Genomic DNA, 24,363 nt, shown 5'->3' on the forward strand with positions numbered 1-24,363 from the left:
CAGTGCTTGCTCCACACCTAGTTCTTTAACAGTTCTATAGGCCCTGGTTTGCTCGTCACAGTATCGTGATTCAGACATGCAAACCTGATGTACACCTAGGTCCTTCTTTTTTACATTGAAGTTTGTCTCAGCAGCTTTTTTCAGCTTGAGTTTAAAGGCCCAAGAGTGGGGGGAGGTTACTGGCTTTGATACCTGCCCAGCTATCACGATCCATTTCTGCACCCTGGGCTCAAACATACAGCCTGGCATCTCCAGATCTCTCACCACACAGAGCAGTACCTGTTGCTCTGTGTGCAGCAGGAAGGGAAGACGACATGTTCCCACATTTAGCAGTTCTCCTCAAAACCTCTGCAGATGTTTAGGAAACTGCTGGCAGACTGGCAATTAAATGTGGCAATCTCTTGAAAAGTGATTCCTGGTTTCAAAGCAGCTCATAAAAAACAGCTCTGCCCTGTAACCCCACCTGTGGCAGCCCTGCTCTCAGCAAATTTCTTCCAGAATAAGAGGCAGAGAAATGGCTCTATTCCCTACCAGAGCCCCATTTTTTTTTTTTTTTTGCATGACACTCTTTTCTGGCTGCTAACTCCAAAAAGGAATTGGCTTTGCTGCTGCTTGCTCACTTCCCAAGAAAAGGTGGTGGATGGGGGAAAGGAGCAGTCACATCTGCAAGGTCCTTTTCATCCCCCACCAGCAGTCAGATAGCACTGCTCGTTCCAAGGAGAAGGGCTGCAGCATGGCTGAGCTGGGGACGGGCAGGCGGTCACAAGGGATGGAACTGGGGAGACGCTTGGGACAGCATGTAAGTGATGTGCTGCTCTGGGTGCTGAGCAAGTACCCCTTTCCTGGCAACTTCTCATGAGGGGCAGAGATCATGAAAGGTCTGTGCATTGATGCCAGTGGCCTTGATGGAGAAGGAGGCATCCACGGAGCTGGTGAAGACACAGTAAAGGGTGGTTCCCTTTACTCCACCGAGGCCCGGGGGTGCCCTCGGGTCAGCTTCCATGGGAACTCCGAGCAGCAGCCCCCAGGGAGACGCTGTTCAGCTGTGCACCCCTGGGCCACTCGTTGATGTTGGGGTGCATGGCCAGCTGAACGCGCACAGCTTCCCCGGTACCGCACCGCAGGTACGGGTTGGAGAGCACAGCAGGAAGACCAGAGGGGACAAGGGACAGGGGCCGTGCCCCGCGGGACCTGGCGCTCCCCGTCCCAGCTCAGCGCCCGGAGGAGGCCGCCCGCGCTGCCCCCGCCCCACCGGCCCAGGGGCCAGCCTGCCCCGGGCCGCCCCTCCGCCGCCCTGCCTTTGTGCCGGCCGGGGGGCAGAGGAGGAGCTTGCGGAAAGTTTTGGGCTAAAAACCCACCTTTTTGCTGCCAGCCGAGCCCGACGTCAGGGGCCGCTGTGCGCCGCGCGGGGTCCGCACGCGGCCGCCACACAAAGGCAGCAGCTCCGCTCCGCTCCCTCCGCAGGTGAGTGCGGCCCCGCCGCGATGGGCGCCCCGCGCCGGGCGAGCGCCCACCACCTCCCCAGGGAGGCGGCAGTCACCCAGGCTGAGGGCTCCCCAGAGCGGGAAGGGGCTTTGCCGGGGCGGGGGACAGGCTCTGTCTGGGGAGGAGCTGCAGAAAAGGGCGATTGGGGCCGAAGGACCGGGGGCGATGCACCCCCCACCCCCTGTGCTGGATCGCCTGAGAGGAGCCAGGGAATAGCCTGGAGATGCACAAGGATGGAGTTTGTAGGGAGTCAGGGCTCCTGAGGAGCAGACGGCTTGAGGCAGTGACCCGGTATCCTCCCCACCATTCCTCTGGGGAAGCACCCCACAGTGGTTCGGGGAGAACTCAGCCGGTGGAGATCCTCCTATGGAGCCCGGGGAGCTGCCCGGAGCGGGGCTCGACCACCGCCCGCCTCTCCGGAGGGCGAGGGAAGGAGGCTCCAGGGGCTCACGGCACAGCATCCACCCTGGGGAGGGAGCAGAGGGCAGAGGCGAGGAAGGGCGCTCCCGGCCCCCGGCCCTGCCCTCAGTGCGGGGGCAGAACCCTTTTCCCTTGGCGCACCTTCTCGTCCCTGCCAGGGGAAGGCGAGGCCGCCTGCTGGAGAGCCCCACAGCCCCGCTGCTTCCCTCAGCACCTCTAGGAAAGCCGTGCCGGCGCCTTGGCTCACGGGCACATGCTCGGTGTCCCCTTTCCAGGCGGCAGGGAACTTCCCGCTGTCGCGGTGCTTGTCGCTCCAGGCCACGGGCTTCCCAGCGCTGGGCTGGCTCCTGGAGTGCGGGCTGCCTGCCCGCAGGCCGGGAAGCGGCTCAGCCCGCAGAGGGAGGACGGCAGTCCCGGCCCAGCACTGCCGGAGCAGCTGCAATTGGAGCCGGGCACAGCCGAGCCGAGGGTCCCGCTGCTGGAAAAGGGGTCTGAGGGGGGTACAGCCCGGCCGCTGCTCCCTTCCCCGGAGCGCATGGGGTCAGCACTGAGGATCAGGAGCTGCGGAGGATGTCTGGGCCGCATTAGGAGAAGTCGGTGGCACTACCTGCCCCGGAATGGTGTCTGGAGAGAGGTGCAAGCTTTCCCTTTGCAATAATTGGTATCTGAGCTCTGCTTCAGCTTCACCAGGTGATTTTTCTTTTTAGAGCTTCAGCTTCACCAGGTGATTTTATTTTTCTTTTTACAGATAATCCTAGATCATAAAAACCCAGAGCAGCTAGAGGAGGGAGAAGGGAGAACAGGGACTGGTGTTATGTGAGAGCCAGCCAGCATCTGAGGAGGAGAGAAGCCAGGGCCCTGCAGGGATGCAGGAGGAGCAGGGCTGTGCAGACAGGCCTGGAGGTGCTGTCAGCCCTGCCAGGAAAAACTCTTGTTTGCCTGGCTGTTTGGAAAACCATTTGGGAAACTGCACTGCCTTTTCCTTATGAAAGCTTTAGGATGAGCCCTGGCTGAAGGCTCCTGTAGACCTTTGCCTGGGGAATGCTATGTGCTGGGCTGAGCCTGGGAACAAATTCAGGGGTCCCTGGGGCTGCAGCTGGTCATCCCCTCAGAGGGTATCCTTCTAGCATCCCTGTGTATGTGTGGGCAGGGCCCCATGCGCCCATGGCAAACAGAGAGAGTCTGTGCCTGGAGATGAGGCAGGGGTGAGCACAGCAGCTGCAGCTGGCTGCCCTGGGGGCTTAAAGACCATGTCAGGAGGGCCTGAGCAGAAGGTGCTGGGCTGGGAGGTAGGTGCAAGGAGCACAGGGAAATGCTCTGCAGCAAAGGATGGGAGAAGTTAACAGAACACCTGAAACCAGGGGGATGGTGTGAATAATGTGGATGTCAGAGGTGCCGCTGCAGAAAGTGGGACAGCCATGTCTGTAAGCAGCTCAGCTCCAGCCTTGTCATCTGTAACCAGCCCATCTTGGCTGAGCCCTTGTTCCCTTTGAAGGCAGATGGGTGGGAGCAGGCTGAGCCGTGCTGTGCTCAGCAGGATGGCTCCCAGCCGGGCTGGGTGAGGGGGAAGGCAGATCTCACCCCCACGACCGTGCCCTCAGCCAGCCGGGCTGTGTAATTCCCTGTGACAGTTCAATGCAGAGCGAAGCTGGCAGCTTGGCGGCGGATGCATGAAAGGTGAGTGCACTGGAGCCTGGATAATGTGGGATGCTGCTCTCTGGCATGCTGCCCGGGAGCCCAGGGGAGGGAGCAAACGCTGACCCCGGGCTCTTCCCTTCGTTGGTGTCCCCTGGGGCCTGTGGTTCATCCTGTCCTCTACAGCCCAATTCTGCAAAGCCCATCACAGGTCCAGGACAGGTGCCATGTATTTTCTGGATGGCTGCTGCCACGCAGATATGGGTGGCATCTTAAAAGGCTTTGGGGGAACGGGGATGGGGACTCCAGATTTCAAATGCTGGCTCTGCATGCCTGCGCTCCTCTTCCCACTGAGAGCAGGATCTGGGACCCCAGTGTTGGCAGCAGCATCCCACAGAGTCTCGTGGTGGCAGCCAGAGAGGAGCAGTCACATGGTCCAAGGCCACCGGGGCAGGGGACAGGGCTCAATCCCCAGAGCTGAACCCTTATGTGTGTGCACCCTTGTCCCCAACCTGCCCCAGGTGTGTGCACACCTGCACACCCCTGCGTGCATGGGGGGCGTGGGCAGCAGGCTCCATCCCTCCAATGAGCTCCCACATTGTGGATGCTTTTTTTGGTGTTTAATCCACTGATATAACTTTCAGACCTCCCATGAAAGCAGGTTTGTTTTGCTGGACTTTTTTCCTTCTCCCTGGCATCCTCTGGAACTGGAGTAAGGTACTCTGGGAGCTGTGTTCCCTGATCCCAAGGCTCTTTGGTATGGGGCAGCAGCCTGCTGGGTCATGGATAAAGGATCCACAGAGAAATGTGGGGGTAAGGGGTGGCAACTGTAGGATGTTGTGTGGGCTGTGGAGTTCCCCATGGAGAGCACTTCGATCATGTAGAGGGCAATGTGGGGACTGCAGAGGTGGGAACAATCTCTCAGCCCTGCAGCTCCCTGGTGGGAGGCAGCTGTTGAGGTACACAATTAACCTTCCTGCTGCCATTAGTGAACATGTTCTGCTGGGCAGCAACAAGCAGGGCACGGAGGTGTACATACACACACATGCAGGTGAGAGTGTACCATGGAGGCAGCTGCTCCTGTCTTACTCCCACACAGGTGCCCACAGCTCACCGTGCCCCTCCTCAACACCACACTGCACCCCAACCTCCCACCCACGGAGCTCTCTCCTTCCTCCACAGGCAGGATGCAGGTTCGGAGTCTCTTCCTCCTCCTGGCGCTGATCCTGGTGGCTGCCACCGCCGAGGCTGGCAAGAACAAGAAAGGTGAGGGGCAGCCTGGGGCAGGGGGCCAGTGGGGCAGGGGGCAAGGGGGGGTATGCTCCCCTGTCCCTGCAGAGAGCACCCACTCCACTTTTCCGCACAGAAAAGGCAAAGAAGGATGGCTCCAAGTGTGAGGACTGGCGCTGGGGACCCTGTGTTCCCAACAGTAAGGACTGCGGCCTGGGCTACCGCGAGGGAACTTGCAAAGATGAGAGTAAGAAGCTCAAGTGCAAGATCCCCTGCAACTGGAAGAAGAAATTTGGAGGTGGGTACATGGAGGTGGGGTGGTTGGGGATCACCCTGTGCTGGGTGACCGGGGCTAATGTCCCACCAGGTCCTGGCTAGTTCTGATGCCTCTCCCCTCTCATCCAGCCGACTGCAAGTACAAGTTTGAGAGCTGGGGAGGCTGTAGTGCTCAGACAGGCCTGAAGACTCGCTCTGGCATCCTGAAGAAAGCCCTGTACAATGCCCAGTGTGAGGAGACTGTCTATGTGACCAAGCCCTGCTCCTCCAAGATCAAGTCAAAGTCCAAAGGTCAGTTCCCACCACTCGTGTCCCCAGAAGGGTCCTGTTGCAACCCTGGCCAGGGGTTTTTCAGAGCTACCTTGGCCTGTTGGGCTTGGCTTTGCTGGTGGTGTAGGGGATTTCATAGGATGCTCTTTTCTTTGCACTGCAAAGTCCAGCTGCTGGTTAGGTAGGATGCAGGTGCTACTAGGAAAACCCTGGTCCCCCACAAACCACTGCCATCTTTCCTGGGATGGGGATTCCCCGCTCTCCTCACTAGGAGTGGTGCAAAACGTGGTTTGGCACGGCAGAAGGCTGCCTGCAGGGATGCAGTCACTGCGCCGTGCTCAGCCAGCCACGCTGGCTATGTTTCTCCACAGCAGTGCCTGGGGCATCCTGAGCTGCCAGCACATGCACTAACTCTTGTCTCCTGTGCTTCTTGAATGCAGCAAAGAAGGGCAAGGGGAAGGACTAGAGCAGGAAACCAGCGTCCTCATCGGCCCCTCAACACGGTGCCTACAGGACTGGATGTCCAACTGCAGCTGGCCCACACTACAGTCTTCCTCCTCCTCTCCTTACTCCTTTCCATGACCTCCTCTTTCACTGAGATGCCTTGTTTTAATCATTAGTGTTGTAGAGAGCAAACCCACCCACCCTGCAGGACAGGCTGCCTCCTTCCTTGCTGCCCCCTGGGCACAACCAGTGCATTCTGCTCACCTCCTCTGAGCTGGTGCTGGGGTTCACTGCGATGTGCTCAGAGACCTGGGATGGAACACACATTTTTCCACCCTCCAGCACAAATGAGTTGCCTTTAGCACATACTTTTGCAAGCTCAGGAGCCTCCTTGCTCCTCCACCAGGTACCAGTGCTGGAGGGAAGGGCTGGCTGTTGAATGCCCGAGTAACCCCATCGCTGAAGCTTCTCACTCAAGGACTGCTCTCACCTCAGGGGGTTTATTCCAGCACCCCTTTGGCTGGAGCATGACTTACCTGCAGCAGTTAAGGAAAACACAACCATCACCCTGAGAAGCAACTGTGTCTCCTCTCTGTCACTTCTAACCATGTGTGTCCATGCTGGGGCTGCAGCCCCTCTGCCTTTGCCATGCCAACACCAGTGCTGGGTGGGAGCTCTCCTTTTGGAATTTTTCTTTTTCTTTTCCAATAAAAATCTTTTTTAAGAAAGTATCAGAACTCCCCTGTTGTCTCCACAAGGTGCTGCTGTGCTGGAAACCCCAGCAAACCCCAGTTTTGCTGACCCCACTGGCACCAGCAGTCACGTTACCATGCAGCTGGCGGTGGTGGCCTGGGTGCCACATGCACGTGGTCCTGGACAAAGCACCAGACCTCACAGCCTCTTTGCAGCAACGCTTCAGGTTGCTCTCCCTTACTCTTGGCAGAAGGAATGGGCTTCAGGAAATGTCACCAGTGGGTGACACTGGGAAGCAGGGAAGGAGCCACCTGGGTGATGGCTCACTCATTCCTCACACCATGGACATTAGTTTCCTAGTCCAAGGTCTTTATTTGTCTTGGGTGTGTTGGGCTGCAGTTGTAACCATTTAAAAATACCCAGAAACCCACCAGGCATTTTGGGTACCCCTAAAGGCAGTGATGGCGGGGCTCCCATCTGGGTTGGAGCAGCCTTTCGGCAGGTTGCACCCTGGCATGAGGACAGGAAGGACATACGGACACAGAGTTTTTCAGTGCTAGAGTGGCCCCATCCCATCCCTTGCCTGCACCTGGCTGCAGCCACCCAGGCTGGCACCTGGCTGTGGGAGAAGCTGGGGAGCAGCCCAGGGCTGGGCTGGGAGGAGGCTGGGGGCGCTGGCTGAAGCCCGCATGCTGAGGGCTCAGCCACAACGCCCACGACAGCGTGACATCCCTTCACAAAGCTCAGCCACCAGCTCCTTCGGCCTCCCTGCGCTCAGGGCAGGAGCGGGGCTGGAGGCCATGGTCATCCTCTCCTGCCTCCAGAGCCATGCATCAGGCCTCCCACACCACTGTGGGGAGAGCAGGGACCTGCCTATGGCCCAGATGAGACACGGGGCACCTTGGCCACACTGCAGACCCTCTTCCCACCCTCTTCTGAGACCCCCAGGTCCCCCCTGTCCCTCCCAAGGACAGTTATTTTCACAGTCACTGCTGCCCACCACTCAGGGGCTCCATTCCCCCAGGGCTGTGGAGTGAAGGCCTGCACCACACCAGGGTTTTTCTTTGCAGTTTTAGTTGCCATCGTTGTCAGAGGCAACTGGGTCCCACACTCCGCACCCAGGAGTGAAATGCTTGGTTAATCTGTCTGTCTTTCCAGCAGATTGCTGTCTGAAGGCAGAAAGGACATGAAGGGGAGAGCAGAGCCAGAGCACAGGGAAATATTCTGCCCCAGGACCCTGGGTGAGGATGTCTGATGGCACTCTCAAGGGAAAGGAAGCATCTTGCCACATCTGTTAAGGTCCAGTCTTGACTGCTGTCATAGGGGGCCTGGCTGGGCCAGCAGGACTCCCCATTAACCTCCCAGAGCCAGCCTGGTCCAAGATGCAAGTAAATGTTTGACCCTGGTTTCTTTTAATTTCTTGGGTAATAAACACTTTATAAGCCAATGGAAAGCATCCAGCATTAGCCCATCTGCATGCAGACAAGCTCTGATGCCTTGGAGATGGTCAGCTGGGGAAAAAGGTACATCCAGTCTTAGGAGAAACACTGATGCCATTTGGCCAATCTCAAGAGCATGGAGCTAGGAAGGGCTCCTGGTGACCACATCTCCTCTTGCCTCTGGCTTTCCCAGTGACTCCCTGAGCTAGTCCCCAGGCCCAGGGCGACTGGAAGGACCTGCAGCTCAGAAATGCCTTGGATTTTTGTCAGCGTTGGCTGAAGGGCATCCTCTGCAATCACTGCACAGTCTGCACTGTTGTGAGCGGGGAGCAGAAGAACCCCCGCTGGCAAAGGAGGCAAAGGGAAGGGTTTCCATAAGGTTACTGAAGTGGTCCCTGAGTCGCAGTTTATCTGGCTGTGCCAATGTTCCTGTACTGGCACATGAGAAGGTGCTTGAAGGTTTTCTTGAAAGTGGCATTGCAGAGGGCATAGCAGGCTGGGTTGATGGTGCTGTTGACATAGCAGAGCCAGTAGCCAATGGACCACACTGTTTCGGGCACGCAGGTCTCACAGAAGGTGTTAATGAGGACCATCACGTTGTAGGGCGTCCATGTGAGTATGAAGGCCAGCAGGATGGCAAATATGGTTCGGGTGACTTTCTTCTCTCGGGCAGCCATCTGCCGCTTCTTCCGCACTTGGCTCCTGGCGATGCTGGCAAACTTCCTGGCAACATTGACTGGGCGGCTGTTGGCCAGGGAGTTGTGGTTAGAGGCACCTGACTTAGCTGGGACGATCTCAATGGCGGTGACGCATTCAGTCCCAGTCTGCTTGGTGACAATCTTAATCTTGGACCACTTGGAAGTTGGGTTCACTCGGGGGTTGGCTGGACTCTGTCCTTGCCCTGCTGGCAAGACTTCTGCTGTGGGCTTGTCTTTTGTGGTCTGTGTCATGCTGACGGTGCTGGACTCATTGGATGTCTCCTTCTCCTCCTGATGGCCAGTGGCCTCTGTCTGGGCAGATGGCTGGTCATCCACTTTCCCATTCCTCACCTCCTCCTTCACCTCCACAGCCCTCTTGGGAGAATTATTGTTGTTCTGTTTGACCACGGGGCCCTTGAGGAATCTGAGGGACTTGGTTTTCCTGTCTTTCCTGCTCTCAGGCTTGTGCCTCCTTACCCTGCTTCTGCTGGCCAGGGAGATGTGGATGTACAGCACTGTCATGATGACCACGGGCAGGTAAAAAGCAGCAATGGCTGTGCCAAATGTCACCGCTGGGTTGGAGAGGAACTGGATGTAACATTCCCTCTCGGGGACTGTCCTCTTGCCCACAATGAACTGCCAGAACAAGATGGCAGGGGCCCAGAGAATGAAGGACAATATCCATGCGGCCGCGATCATTAGCCCTGCCATCTTGGTGGTCCTCCTGGCCGGGTACGTCAGGGGCTTGGTCACACAGAAGTACCGGTCAAAGCTGATGATGAGCAGGTTCATGACAGAGGCATTGCTCACCACATAGTCCAGAGCCAGCCACAGGTCACACACCACAGCCCCCAGTGGCCAGTAGCCTTTGATGATGTAGACCGTGTAGAGGTTCATGGAGAAGACCCCGATGATGAGGTCTGCGCAGGCCAGGCTGAAGAGGAAATAGTTGTTGACAGTCTGGAGCTGGCGGTTCACCTTGATGGAGAGCATCACCAGGATGTTCCCCACCACGGTGACGAGGCTGAGCGAGCCGGTGACAGTGGCGATGAAAACCAGCTCCACTGTCTTGTAGTTGGTGGGAGGCTGCACGGCCACCTCAGAGCGGTTGCCCAGGGTGAAGTTGTCATAGGTCAGGTTGGCCATCTTTGCCTGCCAGGGCTGAGCAGAGAGGTTGTGCATGGGATCTGCAAGGAGAGCAAGGACAAAAAGGGAGAATATCAGACCTGCCAGCTTGTCCTGGCAGCATTTCCTCAGTTTCCCAGGCCAGCACTGCTGTTGGCTAGTGCTCAAAAATATCCCGGAATTCCTGGACTTCTCTCTGCCACTCCAGGAGTCCATTGGAGCCATCTTTTTGTATCCCTATTTAGCAGTAGAGGAGGCAAATGAGTTGCAGGGAGAAAAGCCGGAATGGGGCTACGACAGTCCCATGCCCAGGGTGTGATGGTCCCTTCTTTCCCTATCCCAGCAGGAGCACAACCTCGTGTGGCCCAGAGAGGCACACAGGGGGCCAAAGGGCTGGGAAAGAGGACTGCAGAGCCCAGGGGGGATGCACATACAGCACTCACTGCCAGAAGAGCACAGCATGGAGCCAGTGCCCTGCCCCAGGGACAAGAGCAGGTTCATGGCATGCCCCAGGCATGTTCCACTGACCTCCCCGAAGCACTCCCCAAGAGGGGCCTAACCCACAAAACCCGTGCTGTGGTCCGCTCACTCACCTGTGTCTCTCGCAGCAAATAGCTCCTGCTGGAAGATGAAATCTGGGAGAAGGAAAACAGCAAGTTACACCACAGCTTGTGTGCATCCCACAACATCTTACTGAGGCAGCAGCCTGTCCAACACCGGCAGCCCTGCCCAAAGGGTGATACTGCTGGGATACAGGTGCTGAAAAGCCAAGAAAGGCTGAAGATGGGTGGTCTGGCGTGGCGCAGTGCACAGCGCAGCAGGCTCAGGAAAGGCAGGGAGCTGCACAGTGCCAGCAGTCAGTGACACTGGGAAGTGGTGACCCTTTCCCCCCGTCCCACATCACAGTGCAGCTACAGCCACCCAGGCCAGGAGATGTACAGTGTGGAGACACCTCAGCACGATCCATGGAATTATTTATGAAAAGTAATGAGGATTACGGAGAGAATTACTGCCTTCATCCAAACCAAGATGCCTGTGGTTAATCACCCAAGGTAAGAGCAGAATGGGCTTAAAAAAAATCAATAGACGAGAAGTGCTGTATTGAGATGAAAGGGAATTTCCTGGAAAGAAAAGGAAAAGCAAAGGCACTGAAGGAGTTGGGCTGGACAGAAGATCTTCCCATTGAACCTGCCTCTCCCACACTATCCAGGCCTCCAAAACATGCTGGCCTTCACCAGCCTCACCCTGGCTTCTGGGGGCATTCCAACCCTGCCAGACCATCAAGGGCAGCCCCTCCAGCAGCTCCTGCTGGTGCCTGGGGCAGGGGTTCAGCCCCATGGGCGCTGCTGCCAGGAAAGCAGCAGGAGCCAGCGAGTGTCCCCACAGCGGGAACACTCAGCAGTGTGTCTCTGGCTTGGGAGATGGCTCCAAATGCCTGGGAAGCCTGAATTCCTGAAGCTGATTTTACTGAATGTATAGATGTGCCATTAACACGCACTTCTTCCAAACAGGGTCTGGCAGGCTTTGAGATCAGTTTGTCTGTTTTAAGTATTTGAAAAAAATGCCCTTGTCTTTCATTTGTGGAGAGGGTAGGAGATGTCTGCCACGAGCAAATAGCCAAGTTGTTAATATAAGGACTTTCTAAAGAGATACAGGTGTAATTAAATGGAAATGTGGCTGCTGAGATGCTAAAGCCAGGGTCTGATGTAGCCATTTAGGCAGCTTCTGCATTAGCAAGGGTACAGCTGCAACAGTGGTGAGCTCCTCCTACAGGTGCAAGCAAAAGAAGTGGTGAGGGACAAAGAAATACCTTTCTACCATTATCCTCTAAGCATGTCTGTGAAGACAAAAAGCTTTTAAAAGAAAGCAATGCCCTTTGGTAGATGCTACATGCCAGATACGGATGGGGTGAGGAAGCCTGGAAGCACTGCCCAGGCTTGGAGCTTTGCACCCAGCTCCAAGCACAAGGGATGCATCAAGGGAGAGGGAAAGAGGTTTCTGCTGCCATCCTTCCTGGGCACCCAGCCAGGGATGTGAGAAGAGGTGATAAGTGTATAAAATGGCTTAGAAATATATAATCATGGCAGTTTGGGGGTTGGTTTCAGTACAATTGAAATGAGTTTTAATTTCTTCACTTTGGTGAGATGGGGAGATTTAACTGTCATTCTTGTAACAGCTAATCAAACTGATCAGACAAGCTAGCAATCATGCAGACATCTACCCCAGCTCTTCCAAGAAGAATTTGAAAGTCTTGAAAAGAAACCTTTCCATCGTCTCTGCTAAAATGTGGGTTTCAGTTTTCTCACTTTTGTTCATGAACTGGCATCCTCTTCTAGGCGTGTCTAATTAATTATCAGCCTTGACAAAGGCTTGTGTTCGCAGTTACCCAAAGTAAGAAAAGTCCATCCCAACCCCGAGCAGTTCTGTACGTGTCCCAGGACCGGGAGAAAAGGCTGCGGCAGCCGCACACGCGAGCCTTGGGATGGCGCCCAGAGGTCACGCTGCAAACTGGCGACAGGAGGCACAGGCAAATGCCGCCTCAGGGCGGATCTTACACACTGAGCACTCAAACACTATCAGCCTTCACCGAAAAGCAAAAAATAATGCAATCCCTTGTTTGAGGGAAGGAGGAGGACTGAAAATGTTTGAAGGTGTGAAGATAACATACTCCACGGACAAAGAGAGCAACACGTGTGAGCTGGGAGCTATGGACACTGCTCCCCCTTGCCTCAGACCCCCTGGCTATTCTCTGCCGTGCCCCAGCCCCCCGGGCATCCCTTCTCTCCCCATCTTCTACTCTCCTTTCCCCTGTCTCACTCTTCTGCCCCTGACACCCTTTCTGAGCTCACTGGGACGGCTCAGCACTGCCTTTGCCTTCCTGAGCAGAGGAGGCAGCTCACCCTGGAGCTGGGAGAAGGCCAAGGGTGCTACAGATTTGGTAGGTTTGTGCAGCTGACCAAGCCATGCATCATGCCTGAATGGGCACCAGGGATAGATCTCTGCCTTTGAGATGGAGAGCATCCAGGCTGTGTGGGAAGGGTCTGGGTGGCAGTCACACCTCTGTCTGCATCCCCATCATGTGTCCAAAGATGGAGAGAGCACACAGGAGAGCTGTGGAGCTGCACCAAACTCAGCAGTGTGACACCATCTCCTCCTTCATGCCAGCTGCATCACTGTTCCCAGTGCTGTGACACCAGACACCAAGGGACCTCTCCAGGACTCGGTGTCTCCCCACTAAATGCCTTGCCTGTGTACTCCAGTGCTTGCTTCCTGCACTTCCAGGAGTGCATTTCTTCTCTCCCTCCCCTCACAGTCCCCATCCTACATCACCCTCTATGTCTCCATTCCCTTTTGCACCCAACTTTCATGATGACACCACAGACAGGGAGGAGACAAAGCTGAGAGAACACTTCAGAAGGGCTCCTAGGGCTGACACCCTTACCTGTGACACCAGTTGGCTTTTCAGCCTGCACACAACCATTCTTTCCCAGTGGGTGCTCTCCCACACCTGCTTGCACCAGCCAGATACAGCAAATTCCCTCAGACTTGTGCCAGTGATTTACAGCTGGTTTTCTCCTCTCCATCGAAGCTGTTGGGAGACTCCAACTCTTTACTGATAGCATCCTCCAGTCCAAGAGTTTCTGTGGCTGCTGCAGTGGTCACCAATCATGTCATCAAGGGAAATACCTTTCCCTTCCCACACAGGCCCAGATCCAAGCAGAGAAAATTGTAATTTGGGTGGGGTCCACCTGCTGTGGGCAGTGGGCACAGCAGGGTCTCCACTGCTGCCAGCAGTCATGGGTATGACCACTCCTGTGTGAGGATTCAACTCCCGTGCTCTGTCACAGGGTGACACCCGAGACCACAGCAGGAGACCTGCTATTCCTTGCTGCACCTCACGTGCCTCACCAGCAAGCCTTCCCAGCCTGTCAGCTGCTACCAGCTGCCTCCATCCCCTTGCCAGGTAGGAGAGGAGAAAGCCCTGTCGTGGACAGGGTGACCATCCTGTGACAAGGGTCTGCAGTAGCTGGATGCTGGTGTCCCATCGGCTGCAGGTGGTGACTGAGCCCCTGCTGAGCACTCAGCTCATGTGGGATGGAGGCTTTAGTTCCCTTCTGCCCCTGCTGCTCCTCTTGTGGAAGGAGCTGGCTGCCCTCTGCACCAGCACAGCAAAGGCAGTGGGAGAGGCTGGTATTTACACACAGCCATGTGATGGATGAGCTCCTGGAGCAAGCAGCCCTCCTGCCCCAGGGTTCCCCACATCTTCTCTCTGTGCTGCACAGCCTCCCTCTGCTCCACGGCCCCTGTCTCACACATCATCACCAGTCATCTCCTTTTCCTGTCATTTCCTTCCCTGTCCCCATCCCAGCATCATCCTCAGGGCTGGGGATACCCAGGGAGCAGGTGCAAGTGGGGGCAGAGCCATGTCTGGTCCCCATGTGGCTGAAGTGACATTCTGCCTCTGGGAACGAGCAGAGCTCTGCAAGGAACCCCAGCACAAAGCAAGCTCCAGGCTCACACACCAGCCTGGGGAGGAAGATGTGCACAGGGGAAGGACTCAGACAAAGCCCTGCTTTAGTGGAGCACGAGCTGCTCCCAGGGGAAATGAGCTTTAACCCTGCATGGGTTTGCAGCAGCAGCACAACTGAAAGTGACCTCGAGCCCAGGGACAGGATGGAGGGGCTGTGGCTGCCAGCTCCTGGCTGAACGGATCCTGTGGGGCTCTGGGTGCTGCCTGCCTCCAGCAGGGAGGGAAGGTGGTCCTCTCCACCACAGGCACATCCCAGGAGAGGGCACACATCACCTCCTGCTCTGTCTGGGTGCCAAAGGCTAGGCCTGAGCACATCACCTTTGGTGTCACATTTGGAAAGAGCCAAGCCAGCCCTACTGCCAGCCCCCTGCTTGTCTCGGCCTTCCTAAAAGTGCAGAGAGGGTAAAAGTCTTAAGGGGATTAATCCTGTCAGGTCAAAGTGCTGATGTGATGTGGGGCTGGGCAGTCTGTGCAGCCACCACCATGAGCGGGAGAGGAGAGGAGAGGAGAGGAGAGGAGAGGAGAGGAGAGGAGAGGAGAGGAGAGGAGAGGAGAGGAGAGGAGAGGAGAGGAGAGGAGAGGAGAGGAGAGGAGAGGAGAGGAGAGGAGAGGAGAGGAGAGGAGAGGAGAGGAGAAAAAAAGAAGGAACAGAAGACGCTAGACATTTATGGCTCACACAAAGGGAAGGTATACTTAGGGTAGGGTGGCAGTTTGTGGCGCTAATTGCATTATCTAATAGCTGTTAATTAGTTCCTGAATCATGGCACCACTTTACAGCTAGTGAAGGGTTGTTCTGGTTGACAGATTCACACCCCTCAGAGTGTGAAAACAGAATTCCTAGATACTGGGAACAGGCACCTTAGAAATACAGCATACGAGAGAAGATGGAGGGCAGGCCCCGTGTCTGGCAGGGGGAGGGTTGGTGCTGGTTTGTTTCCAAGCCTCTGCGTTGGAATGATGAAGGCAATAAACAACCAGAAAAACAGAAAGGAGATGAGGGGCCAGCAGGATCTGTTGCATTAAAATGGCAGGGCTCCTCCTGCCCTCCAAGCTCCAGCTGGTAGCTGTGCTTTCCCTCCTCTGGTCAATAGATCCCTGAAGTCCTTATCCTGCTCCAGAGGAGATCTGAGCCATTGTGGAACAGGAATTGTTTCTTGTCAGTAACATATGGGGTGGTTCTGGGCATTTGTTTTTTCCATTGAATAATTCATTCTTCTTTCTTCCTCTGCTATTCAACTGGTCCTCAAGAGGCAAAGCAATTGCCTCCATCCCACAAGTTAAGAACCTCTGATAGCTTTTCCTGGAGCCGCTGGAGAAGCAGTAAGCTCAGTGGCACAGGAGCAGCCAGCTTGAGGGGGAGGCGAGGGGGGCAGGGAACCCCCCCCCGGGCCTGGCGTGTGTTTGTGCATCAGGTTTGTAAAATTTGCTGTCCCCAGGGCCAGAAGGGAGCTTTGCAGCTGGGTAAGCCCACCACCTCCCAAGCAAGCCAGAGCCTCCCTGCCTTCTGTGGCTAATGCTGGCTTTCAGAGCGAAGCCGAGGCCACACCCGGCTGTGGGAAGCGCTCTCAGGTGGGAGCCGTGGCTGCTGAGCTGCTCCTGCAGGTAGAGCCCAGCCCAGCAGGCTCACAGCACCCACAGCACCGTGGCTGCAGCCCCTGCCCACACTTGCCTGTCCTTGCCTGTGCCCCCAGCACTTGCCTGTATCCCCAGTGTGCCCTTTGCAGGTTGTGAGGGGCCGCACGCCATTAGCCACAGCATCCAGACAAGAAGCAAGCCAGTGAGAAAGTGTTTTTTAAAAAGTAATTGAAAGGTCACTCCTATAAATAGCCTACCAGCACACTGGTCACTCTGACAATTAATTAACCTCCTGTCACCCAATTATTAGGCCAAATAAATAACCTATCAGTGGAACACTACTAGCAAGTGTGCATGGCAAATGCCACGCAAGCCGAAGTGCAGCCTTACCCTGCTGTGCCCAGCCTGCAGCTCCCAGGCACCGGCGCCTCCCCAGCAGCTCCCACGCCTGCGCTGGCTCCGGAGGTAACATCCCGGGGGAGAAGGCTCACCAGGGCGGCATGGCACGGCGGGACGGGGGACACAGTGCCCTCCCTCCCGTGCCCCCTGCCTCGGGCACCCCAGGGCTGCAGCTCCCTGCTGGTGGCAGAGCTCAGGCCATGCCGCTGAGCTAGGAAGGTGCTGGGCTTCCAGCTGAGCCTGGGCTGGAGCCACGCTTCTCCCCTCCCATCCCCTGCATTAATGCTCTCTGCCTCAGAGAGATGCTCATGTTCTTTTATACGCCTGGGCTGAAGCTTTAACAGAACCCAGCTGTTTGAAGGCAGCACAGCAGGAACAGCCCAGCTGCAGCTACAGGTCCCGCTGCCGGGAAGGGCTCTGGGACCTGCCAGCAGAGAGCAAGGAGGGGAGAGAGACGGGATTGCAGCAACAAGTGACTGCCTGCATCAGCTGGGCTCTTCCCAGGGGCCGGGACCAGATGCCTGTGGGAGAGAATGGTGGAGGAGCAACTGAGAGCTAGAGGGGCAAGAGCTGCAACACCTAAGAGCTATTTGCTTAGAAGAGCAGCTCCCCCTGCCCCAGGGACAGGCCCTGCCTGGGGATGGCAGGGGGGAAGGGCTTGGCTCTGTTTGGGAAGCCAGCTGTAGGGAAGCCCCCTCATCCTGCCACAGCCCCACACAGCCACAGGTGCCCGTGCCAGGTCCCTACCACGCACATGGGGTCTGCCCCCCAGGCCTGTCCCAGGTGCCAGGGCTGGTGCTGAATAAGGCAGGGGCTGGTCCTCACCCAGCAGCACCCTGCACTCACCCTCCTTGTGCCCAGGGTCCCACGAACCACAGGTGGGGGTGCAGCTCGGGCAGTCAGAGATGCAGTGCTGCTCCGGCAGGGGGACGTGTAACCCATCCCAGAGCTGAGGCACTGCAGGCAGCAAACAGTAAGGTGCTCATCTGAAATTTTAAAGACTTGACAATGGAACAAAAGCCCCTTGCCCCATGGAGCAGCGTGAAGCTCTACAGGGCTTTGAGAGGACAAATGAGCCAGCTAAGCAATGGAGGAGAGAAAAGAGCTGATGCCGGGAACCAAGGGCAGAAAATCAGGCAGGAGCAAGAGCCCTGCTAGATGGATGCATATGTGAGAGCCTAGTGCTGGGGGCACATAGCAGATGGGAATCTTTGAGGTGCTAATGAAAAAGGAAACTGAAAATATGAGACCATATTTGTCCACAAGACCTGCCAGAGGATTTGGAGTTGGAGGTGGTGCCTGAGCAAAGGGATAGAGTGAAGAAGAGGAGCTGTGGCAGAAGGTGGGCAGGAGAGCCCAGGGCATGGACAAGCAGAATGGAAAATGTGGGGGTCAGAGTGCCAGAGGAGGACAGCAGGTAGGAAATCCCTACAACAGAGAGGGGGAGGGATGGAGAGGAAGGACGTGGGAATAGTCTCGGTCTGCCAGGGAGGCATTACTTCTCTACAGAAAAGTCCTAAGAAAATCTTCTTAGAAGGAGAGACCTCACACAGAGACATTACCTGCAAACCTCTCCCTGCTGCCTTCTCTGGAGGCTCCCACCAGCTCCTTGCTGGGCAGAGTGGGAGCTGTGCTGGAGCTGCAAACCTCTGTGGGCTGAGCTCTGTGGCTCAGGCAGCCCAGCTCTGCCTGGAGTCACCTCTTCGCTGCAGGATGGTGATCCCCAGCCTGTACTGGTGCTGAATAAGGCAGGGGCTGGGCCCGGTGCAGAGACCTGCAGCATCTCCACTCACGCTTTTTGCCCCCTGGGTCCCCGTGAGCTGTGGGGGGATGCAGCTCAGGCAGTCAGGGATGCAGTGCTGCTCACCCCACAGCACAGAGCAGGGCTTAGCCCATTGACTGCGACAGCCCATTGACACAGTAGCAGAGGGTTTCATGAGCTGGGCATCACTTATGGGCCTTGGTGAGTTATCTAAGCTCTGCAAGAAGCACAGAGACCACCATGCTAGACACTGCTCCCAAGTGCTGCAGAAAGGCAGGCCCAAGGCCAGGCAATTCATGCCTGTTTTCAGGCAAAGGCAGATGCCAGAAGAGTTTCATTGCTCTCCACTCCTCTCTGTACACATGCATGCACTTTTTTGGCCTTATCTGGGACTGCACATGATGTAAGTGTCAGCAGAGGAGGGATCCAAACTAGCCCAGAGGCACTAGAGATGGCGAGATGCCGGGTACTCTTTCCCATCTCAGTCATGCCAAGATCCCTTGAGGACCTTCATCCCTCCTCAGCAGAGCCAGCCTGCCGCGCTGCCCGGGACCTGGGGGCTGCCATTGACACTGGGAGGGTCTGCAAGTGAGGGGCCAGTGAAGCACGGTGCCATGGAGGCCTCTGGAGAGCTGCTCTGTGACCTGGAGCAGACGCAGGGGCCCGGGACATCGTGTTTGCAGATTCATTTTCAGACCTCAGTGTTGCACAACTGCAGCTGAGTTTCCCACAGACAAATCAATCTAATTCTGCTTAAAGAGGCTGAAGACATTAACCTCTTAACTGGCCAATGCAAACCAAATTGACCAGGAGCCTTAACCTTGCTGATGACACTTCTCCTCCAGACACTTCCAGCTGAGGCTCCTGGTGTCAGCCCCCACTGCCTCCTCTGCCAAGCTGCAAGGTGCTGTACAATATGTTAGATTTAAAAGCAGTTGTGGTACCAGAGGGGCTGCTTCTCTGCCTGGATTTTTTGGCTGGAGGAGCACAGCCACCCTCAGTAGCTCACTAACACACCAATAGCTCAGGCCAAGCCTGCTGTGCTCAAAGAGCTCCATGGCTTGCACTGAGTTCTGCCTTTAAAGGATAAAAGTCCCAGCTGCTGCCCCTCCTTCACCAACTGACCTGGGATGTAACTCCTCTTGGAGGCTCTTGAAGACAAGTAAACAGCCCTGTGCTTCCCCATGTCCCTCTCCAGCTCTCTCTGAGTCACTGGAACAGGTGGGAGAGGTTCCTCTGCAGCTGCACACCTCAACCTGCCCAGCGCTGGGGCAGGAGGTGGGAAGGGAACAGGGCACTCTGCCACCGCCTCATGCACCGAGTGGGAACGGGGCACACATTGCACAGGACATACAGGCGTGATGGGGACAGCGTCACAGCAATGCAGAAGAGCCGCTCCCGCTCACACAGCTCTGATTTGCAGGACCTCCAGCAACAGTTTTGGGGATTGTCAGAGGGACAAAGCACTGTGCCTGCAGCCATTGCATTTGCAGGCTTGGCCAGGCTGGTGATGTTAATTTTCTCTGCAAACTTGCATCATACAAGGGCTGAGCTGAGCCTTTGTTGGAGTTCCTCCTCCCGACGTGCAGCCTCAGGGCTGAAGGCATCTCTGGAGGGTCCCGAGAGCAGCCCCGGGGCGAAGGCGTGAGCAGCTGTGCCCGGCACGCGAGGGCTGGGGAGCGTCTCCAGCACAGCCTCGTTTGCTGTGCTCACAGTGCAGGGTCTGAAGATAGGTCAAATGATGCTGTGCTGGCACAGAGTCAAGTCCCAAGAGGACCAGTGCATCGATACACAGGGAAGGTGGGAGGGCTGCCAACAGGCACACAGAGTGAGGACACCCAGGGGGCTCGAGCTGGGGGGAACAGGGACTGGTTGTGTGTCTCCTGCTAAAACTCTGTGTCTAAGCATCAAGGGGAGGATCCGTATATGAGACGCCTTGCCCTGTGTTCATGCACCAGCACAATACTGGAATCCTGGGCCAGCCTGACTTGCCCCGGATTAATGAGTCCAGGAATTGCCTACCTCCTTGAAGCTTCAGTAAATGATTTTGTCTGAATACAGGGCAAAGGTCCACCTCGGTATGCTCAAGGGTCTGGATGCAGCAAGGCTGTGCCATGCCTAGAGGCTGGAAAGGATGTCATGGTGGGTTGTGCTCCTGGGCACAGTCAAGGTTGGCACACTCCACTCGGCTGAGTTGGACAGCAGCCAGACATTCAGGCCCTCACCTCTGGTCTGCCAGGGCCCTGGGCAGGAGAGCACATGAGTCTTCCTAAAAGCTGTTGTCTGCTCTCAACTGGTCACACAAATCCCTCAGGAGAAGGATGTATTTGGCATGGTTCCAATCACCAGCTTGAAGAGGCTTCAACAGTGCCTGGGTGTGGAGCCTCACTGCAACCACTGGTACCTGGCACACTTGTGGTGGGTGCTGGTGCTTGGGCAGGCTAAAGAGCAGTCAGCAGGGGATGCTGGGATGGGAATGGAGAGAGAAGAGGAAGTACATGGGAATGATCTGGTCCAAAACTTCCATTTCCTCGCTGTGTCAGATCCTGCACTCTCATATCTCCCCAAAACACATCTTGTAATGTACAGTTTTAGTGCCAGCCCAGAATGGATGCTGAAATACAAAGCAAATCTCCTCCCTTGGTTTACTGGAGAGCAATAAGGGCATAGACCCGTGTCAGACTGAGGAGCAACTGGCTTGAGGACAATGCCCACATCTCCAGAAGATGCCCATCAAAGCCCTCACTTAGCATGCCAAGGAGAAGGGGTCAGCTTGTGCACAATAAACAGTTGCTGCGTTTCTGTCCATGTGGAAAGAGGAGCTGTGTTTGTGCAGAAAGCAGCAGCCCCTTGCAAACAGCCTCCATCTCTGTCTCCTCTCACAACTGATCTCCCTGCTGCCTTTGCAGAGCTGCATCTGCCACCAAACCTCTTCACCTCTGTGGACGCTGCTGGTCAGGGCTCAGCAGGGCAGGCAGAGAAGGGATCAACACAAAGGTGTGCTAGGGACTGCTCTGCATCAGCTGCTCCTCCTGGTCTCACTATTGTCATTCCCTGGTTTTCTGGTTTTTTCTCTTTTTTTTTTCTCCTGGGGAGATATTTGTTATTTTAATTTTAAAGAACAGAACAACAAAACCCCAACCATGTCAAAACCTGCCATCGGTGGGGTGGGGACACAGCTTGTGGGGACAGTTAAAAGAGAAAAACCATGCTCCTTCTGCAAACTCAGAGTAATTGGATCACAGCATTAATTAATCATTTCAGTTCATTTCTCTTCTATGAAAGAAAACAGACTGACCTGCTGAGATGGGTATGCCCCTCGTGTGAATAAACAAACCACTTTTCCCGGTAGCCCTTCTCCTTCTCCCGCCAGCTTTCCTCTGCCCACTCATCAGGTCCATGCAGCAGCCCTGGAAACTCGCTGTCACTCTGAGCAAGGGCACACTGGCTCGGCTCCTGCAGGAGCAGGGCTGCTGCCCACCCTGCACCCTGCTCCCATCCCCACCTTCCACCCCAGGGCTCCCACCACCGGCCGCCATCCCGGCTGAAGGGTGAACCGGGGATGGGTCGCTGGTTGGGATCTCCACTGGATGCTCTGCTCTGTGCTGGATGTCTCGTGGGGCCTAGTCCAGGCTGGAGAGCAGCAGCAGGTGCTCAGATCACAGGAGTTAGGGCGCTAGGAAGCAGGAGGTGGTGCCCAGCAGTAGAGACAGCGAAAGCATCTTGGTGTCACCTGTGATTTCAACGTGAGCATTGTCTCTGGTGCTGTTTCACCAAAAGCCTGGGCTCTGGGATCCTGTCACCTGAGTATTTTGATAGACAGTGCCTGCATCAACAAGCCACCCAACTGCATTGGTAGCAACCCTTCCAGCCCCTCTGTCTACTCTGCAAGTTGTGGCAGAAGTCAAACCACCTTTGGAGGTTACCCCGAGGATAAAGCAGGGAGCCTCCAAACGCTCAAGCAGAGCCCATCTACCAGCAGGGCACAGGGGAACACCAGCTGTTCCTCAGGTTGGGAAGTATCTCCCCAGCCTTGCCTCACCAAATACCAGCTACAAAAATCCATCCACAGCACAATCAGAGGGGTTGAAAACAGGTCATACAAAAAACAGTGCTGCTTTTATTTAAGAAAACTGATAAGAACTGTTCCCTGTTTTGAAGCCAAAGTCATTATTTTGGAAAGAAAGAAGGGTGTGGCTGCCCGGCTCTTGTCCATGATGTGCCAACAGAGAGCACGGGGCAGCTCTGTCATTACGAGCAGAAGGGGTGCAACAGGGCCAGAAAGGGCCCAAGGGAAGATGAGATCTGCACTGAGGGAGAGAGCGGGCAAGATCTCTCTCCCTTGCAATGCCCAATCAGGCAAAGGGCTCTGTGAAGAGGGGGCAAGCTTCTGCCTACTCACGTCCTGGGAGGTGGCCACAAGCGCCAGAGGGGTTTGCCCAGTATGGCGACAAAGTATCCAAAAGATAAGGGATCCTCTCCCTGTTGCTCGTGTTGGAATAGTGAGGGAAGCAAAGAGCGTGCAGGTAGTTTCTCGTCCAGGAATGTCTCCTTCCCCGAGAAGGCACCAGGGGAGCAAATGGCCCTGTCCTGGGTTTCCTCCTGGGGGTGCCTGTCCCCGGAGCCGCAGGCTGCTCGTGCTCCCTGCTCAGGGTGCTGACAAGGCTGTTTCCTGGGTGACAGGAGGGGCCCGAGGTTCCTCGGGCGACAGATCCCGGGAACGCTGTTGGTTTGGATGGGAGCAGGGAAAGGGGGTGCCAGCCATCGCCCCGGCGCCCTGGCAGGGCTGCGCCGCTCCCGACATCCCGGGGCAGCGAAGCAGCGCGAGGGTCCCGACCCGCGGGGCGCCCCGGCGCTCCGGAGGGACGCGGGAATGTGGGAAAGTTGGCAGAGACGCCTCCCCCACTCCTGGGGCGACCGCGTGCCGCATCCCGCGGGGGTGCGGAGCCCCGTCCCCATGCACCCTGAAGCCATGCTGGCACCCCCGCGGGGATGCCCGCGCCCCCCGCCCCGCGCCCCCGGCCCCAGCGGGGACTCACCGGGCAGCCCGGCCCAGGGCGCGCCGCCGCCCGGGCCCCCGCGCACTGGTGTGTCGCCCCCAGATGTGTCGCCCCCAGATGTGTCACCCCCAGATGTGTCGCCCCCCTCGCCGCCAGGAAAGGCAGCGGGGCGGGGGCGGGGAGGACGCGGGCTCCGGACCGGGAGCCGCTGCCGATGCCCCGCCGCCGCTCCCCGCTCAGACCGTGCCCGTGCCCGCCGGCCAGAGGGGCGGGAGCGCTCCTGCAGCACCCCGGACAGCGCTCCCGGGACCGGGCTCCGGCCCCTGCTGCCCCCGCAGCCCCGGCCGGGATAAATCCCGATCCGCGCCGCCGGCAGCGCCGGGAGCACCGGCGTCCCACGGCGGGAGACAGCGAGGAGCAGGGAGGCGCAGAGCGGGGCCCCTCACGGCCTGGGCAATGGGAGGCCTCGACGCCTTCCCCTGTCCCCAAAAAACTCTGCCGGGCTGTCACTAACACTCGGAACTGCGGTGTTCATGCACAACGAAAAAACTCATCGGGCAGCTCCACAACCGGCTGACTGACTGTCCCCCAGGTCTGGCTTTCGGTAATGAGAAAGCATCAAACAAGAAGAAACAAAGGGAAAAAGGAAAGAAAAAAAAAAAAAAGAAAAAAAAAGAAAAAGCGTTTCTTTTCCTGTACACCTTTCCCCTTCCCTCCACTTCAGACCCAGAGCAGCTCCCTTACCCACCCTCTGCCTCTCACTCTGCTGTCTCACAGACACACGCGGGTGTCATTCCCGTCTGCTCGGCTCTCACACACACACCCATAGACACACATAAACAAATAAATGCCCCACTCTAACCCCCCTTTGAAGCCATTACAGTAGCAGATGGGTTCCTACCATCCACACCTGCACCCCCTCACCCTCTTCTCGTACCTCTCTGACTCTGGGAGGTAGCACTTAACAAAAGCACAGTATTTTAAGTCAATGTCTCCTCTAAAGATGCATCCAGTTCACAGGCTGGACCTCTTTTCTGCCCAGATCCTGCAAGCTGGTATCTTCTCCCTGCAAATGGAGGCACATTTCTGATTCCAGCAGAGAGAACATTGTTAAGGTAATTCAGACAATTTTCTCTGATGACACATCTCCCACTCCAGGTGCATCTCTGCACCCTGAAAAGGTTAAAGCCTTTTGGCACTCGCATCTGCTGCTGCCTTTGCACACCAAGAGGACCCTGCCACAGCAGGGAGGCAGATGCACCACCATTGTTTTGATCACCATAGGCCACATTCTGGCTTTTTTTTTTTTTGTGAGTTCAGTCAACTCATACTTGCTTTCCTTCCTGCCTTCTTTGAGAAGGAAGAAGACAAAGCTTTCCAA

The 24,363-nt window shown here is 56.4% G+C and overlaps 2 protein-coding genes across 5 annotated transcripts; one reads left to right on the forward strand and one right to left on the reverse strand.

Annotated features, from left to right (window-relative positions):
* Positions 1 to 1,395: 1,395 nt before the first annotated feature.
* MDK (midkine) lies at positions 1,396 to 6,489 on the forward strand. Of its 3 annotated transcripts, none has more exons than XM_039705499.1 (5): positions 1,396 to 1,464; positions 4,723 to 4,806; positions 4,907 to 5,068; positions 5,176 to 5,337; positions 5,757 to 6,489. In XM_039705499.1, the coding sequence occupies exons 2-5, from the start codon at positions 4,728 to 4,730 to the stop codon at positions 5,780 to 5,782; spliced, it is 429 nt and encodes a 142-aa protein (XP_039561433.1). In that variant the 5' UTR covers positions 1,396 to 1,464; positions 4,723 to 4,727; the 3' UTR covers positions 5,783 to 6,489. The 3 variants fall into 3 exon arrangements, with proteins under 3 accessions (XP_039561433.1, XP_039561432.1, XP_039561431.1); XM_039705498.1 differs by lacking the exon at positions 1,396 to 1,464 and adding an exon at positions 2,407 to 3,582; XM_039705497.1 differs by lacking the exon at positions 1,396 to 1,464 and having other exon boundaries at positions 2,407 to 4,806.
* Positions 6,490 to 6,825: 336 nt separating this feature from the next.
* CHRM4 (cholinergic receptor muscarinic 4) lies at positions 6,826 to 23,059 on the reverse strand. 2 transcript variants are annotated; one of them, XM_039705496.1, is made up of 3 exons: positions 23,022 to 23,059; positions 10,309 to 10,350; positions 6,826 to 9,777 (listed from the first exon to the last, which is right to left on the reverse strand). In XM_039705496.1, exon 3 carries the CDS (start codon positions 9,770 to 9,772, stop codon positions 8,300 to 8,302), a length of 1,473 nt encoding a protein of 490 aa, XP_039561430.1. In that variant the 5' UTR covers positions 9,773 to 9,777; positions 10,309 to 10,350; positions 23,022 to 23,059; the 3' UTR covers positions 6,826 to 8,299. The 2 variants fall into 2 exon arrangements, with proteins under 2 accessions (XP_039561430.1, XP_039561429.1); XM_039705495.1 differs by lacking the exon at positions 23,022 to 23,059 and adding an exon at positions 16,212 to 16,477.
* Between the last annotated feature and the right edge of the window lie 1,304 nt (positions 23,060 to 24,363).

This window comes from Passer montanus, unplaced genomic scaffold, assembly GCF_014805655.1.
Source record: "Passer montanus isolate IOZ18808 unplaced genomic scaffold, ASM1480565v1 scaffold18, whole genome shotgun sequence".
Lineage (NCBI taxonomy): Eukaryota > Metazoa > Chordata > Aves > Passeriformes > Passeridae > Passer > Passer montanus.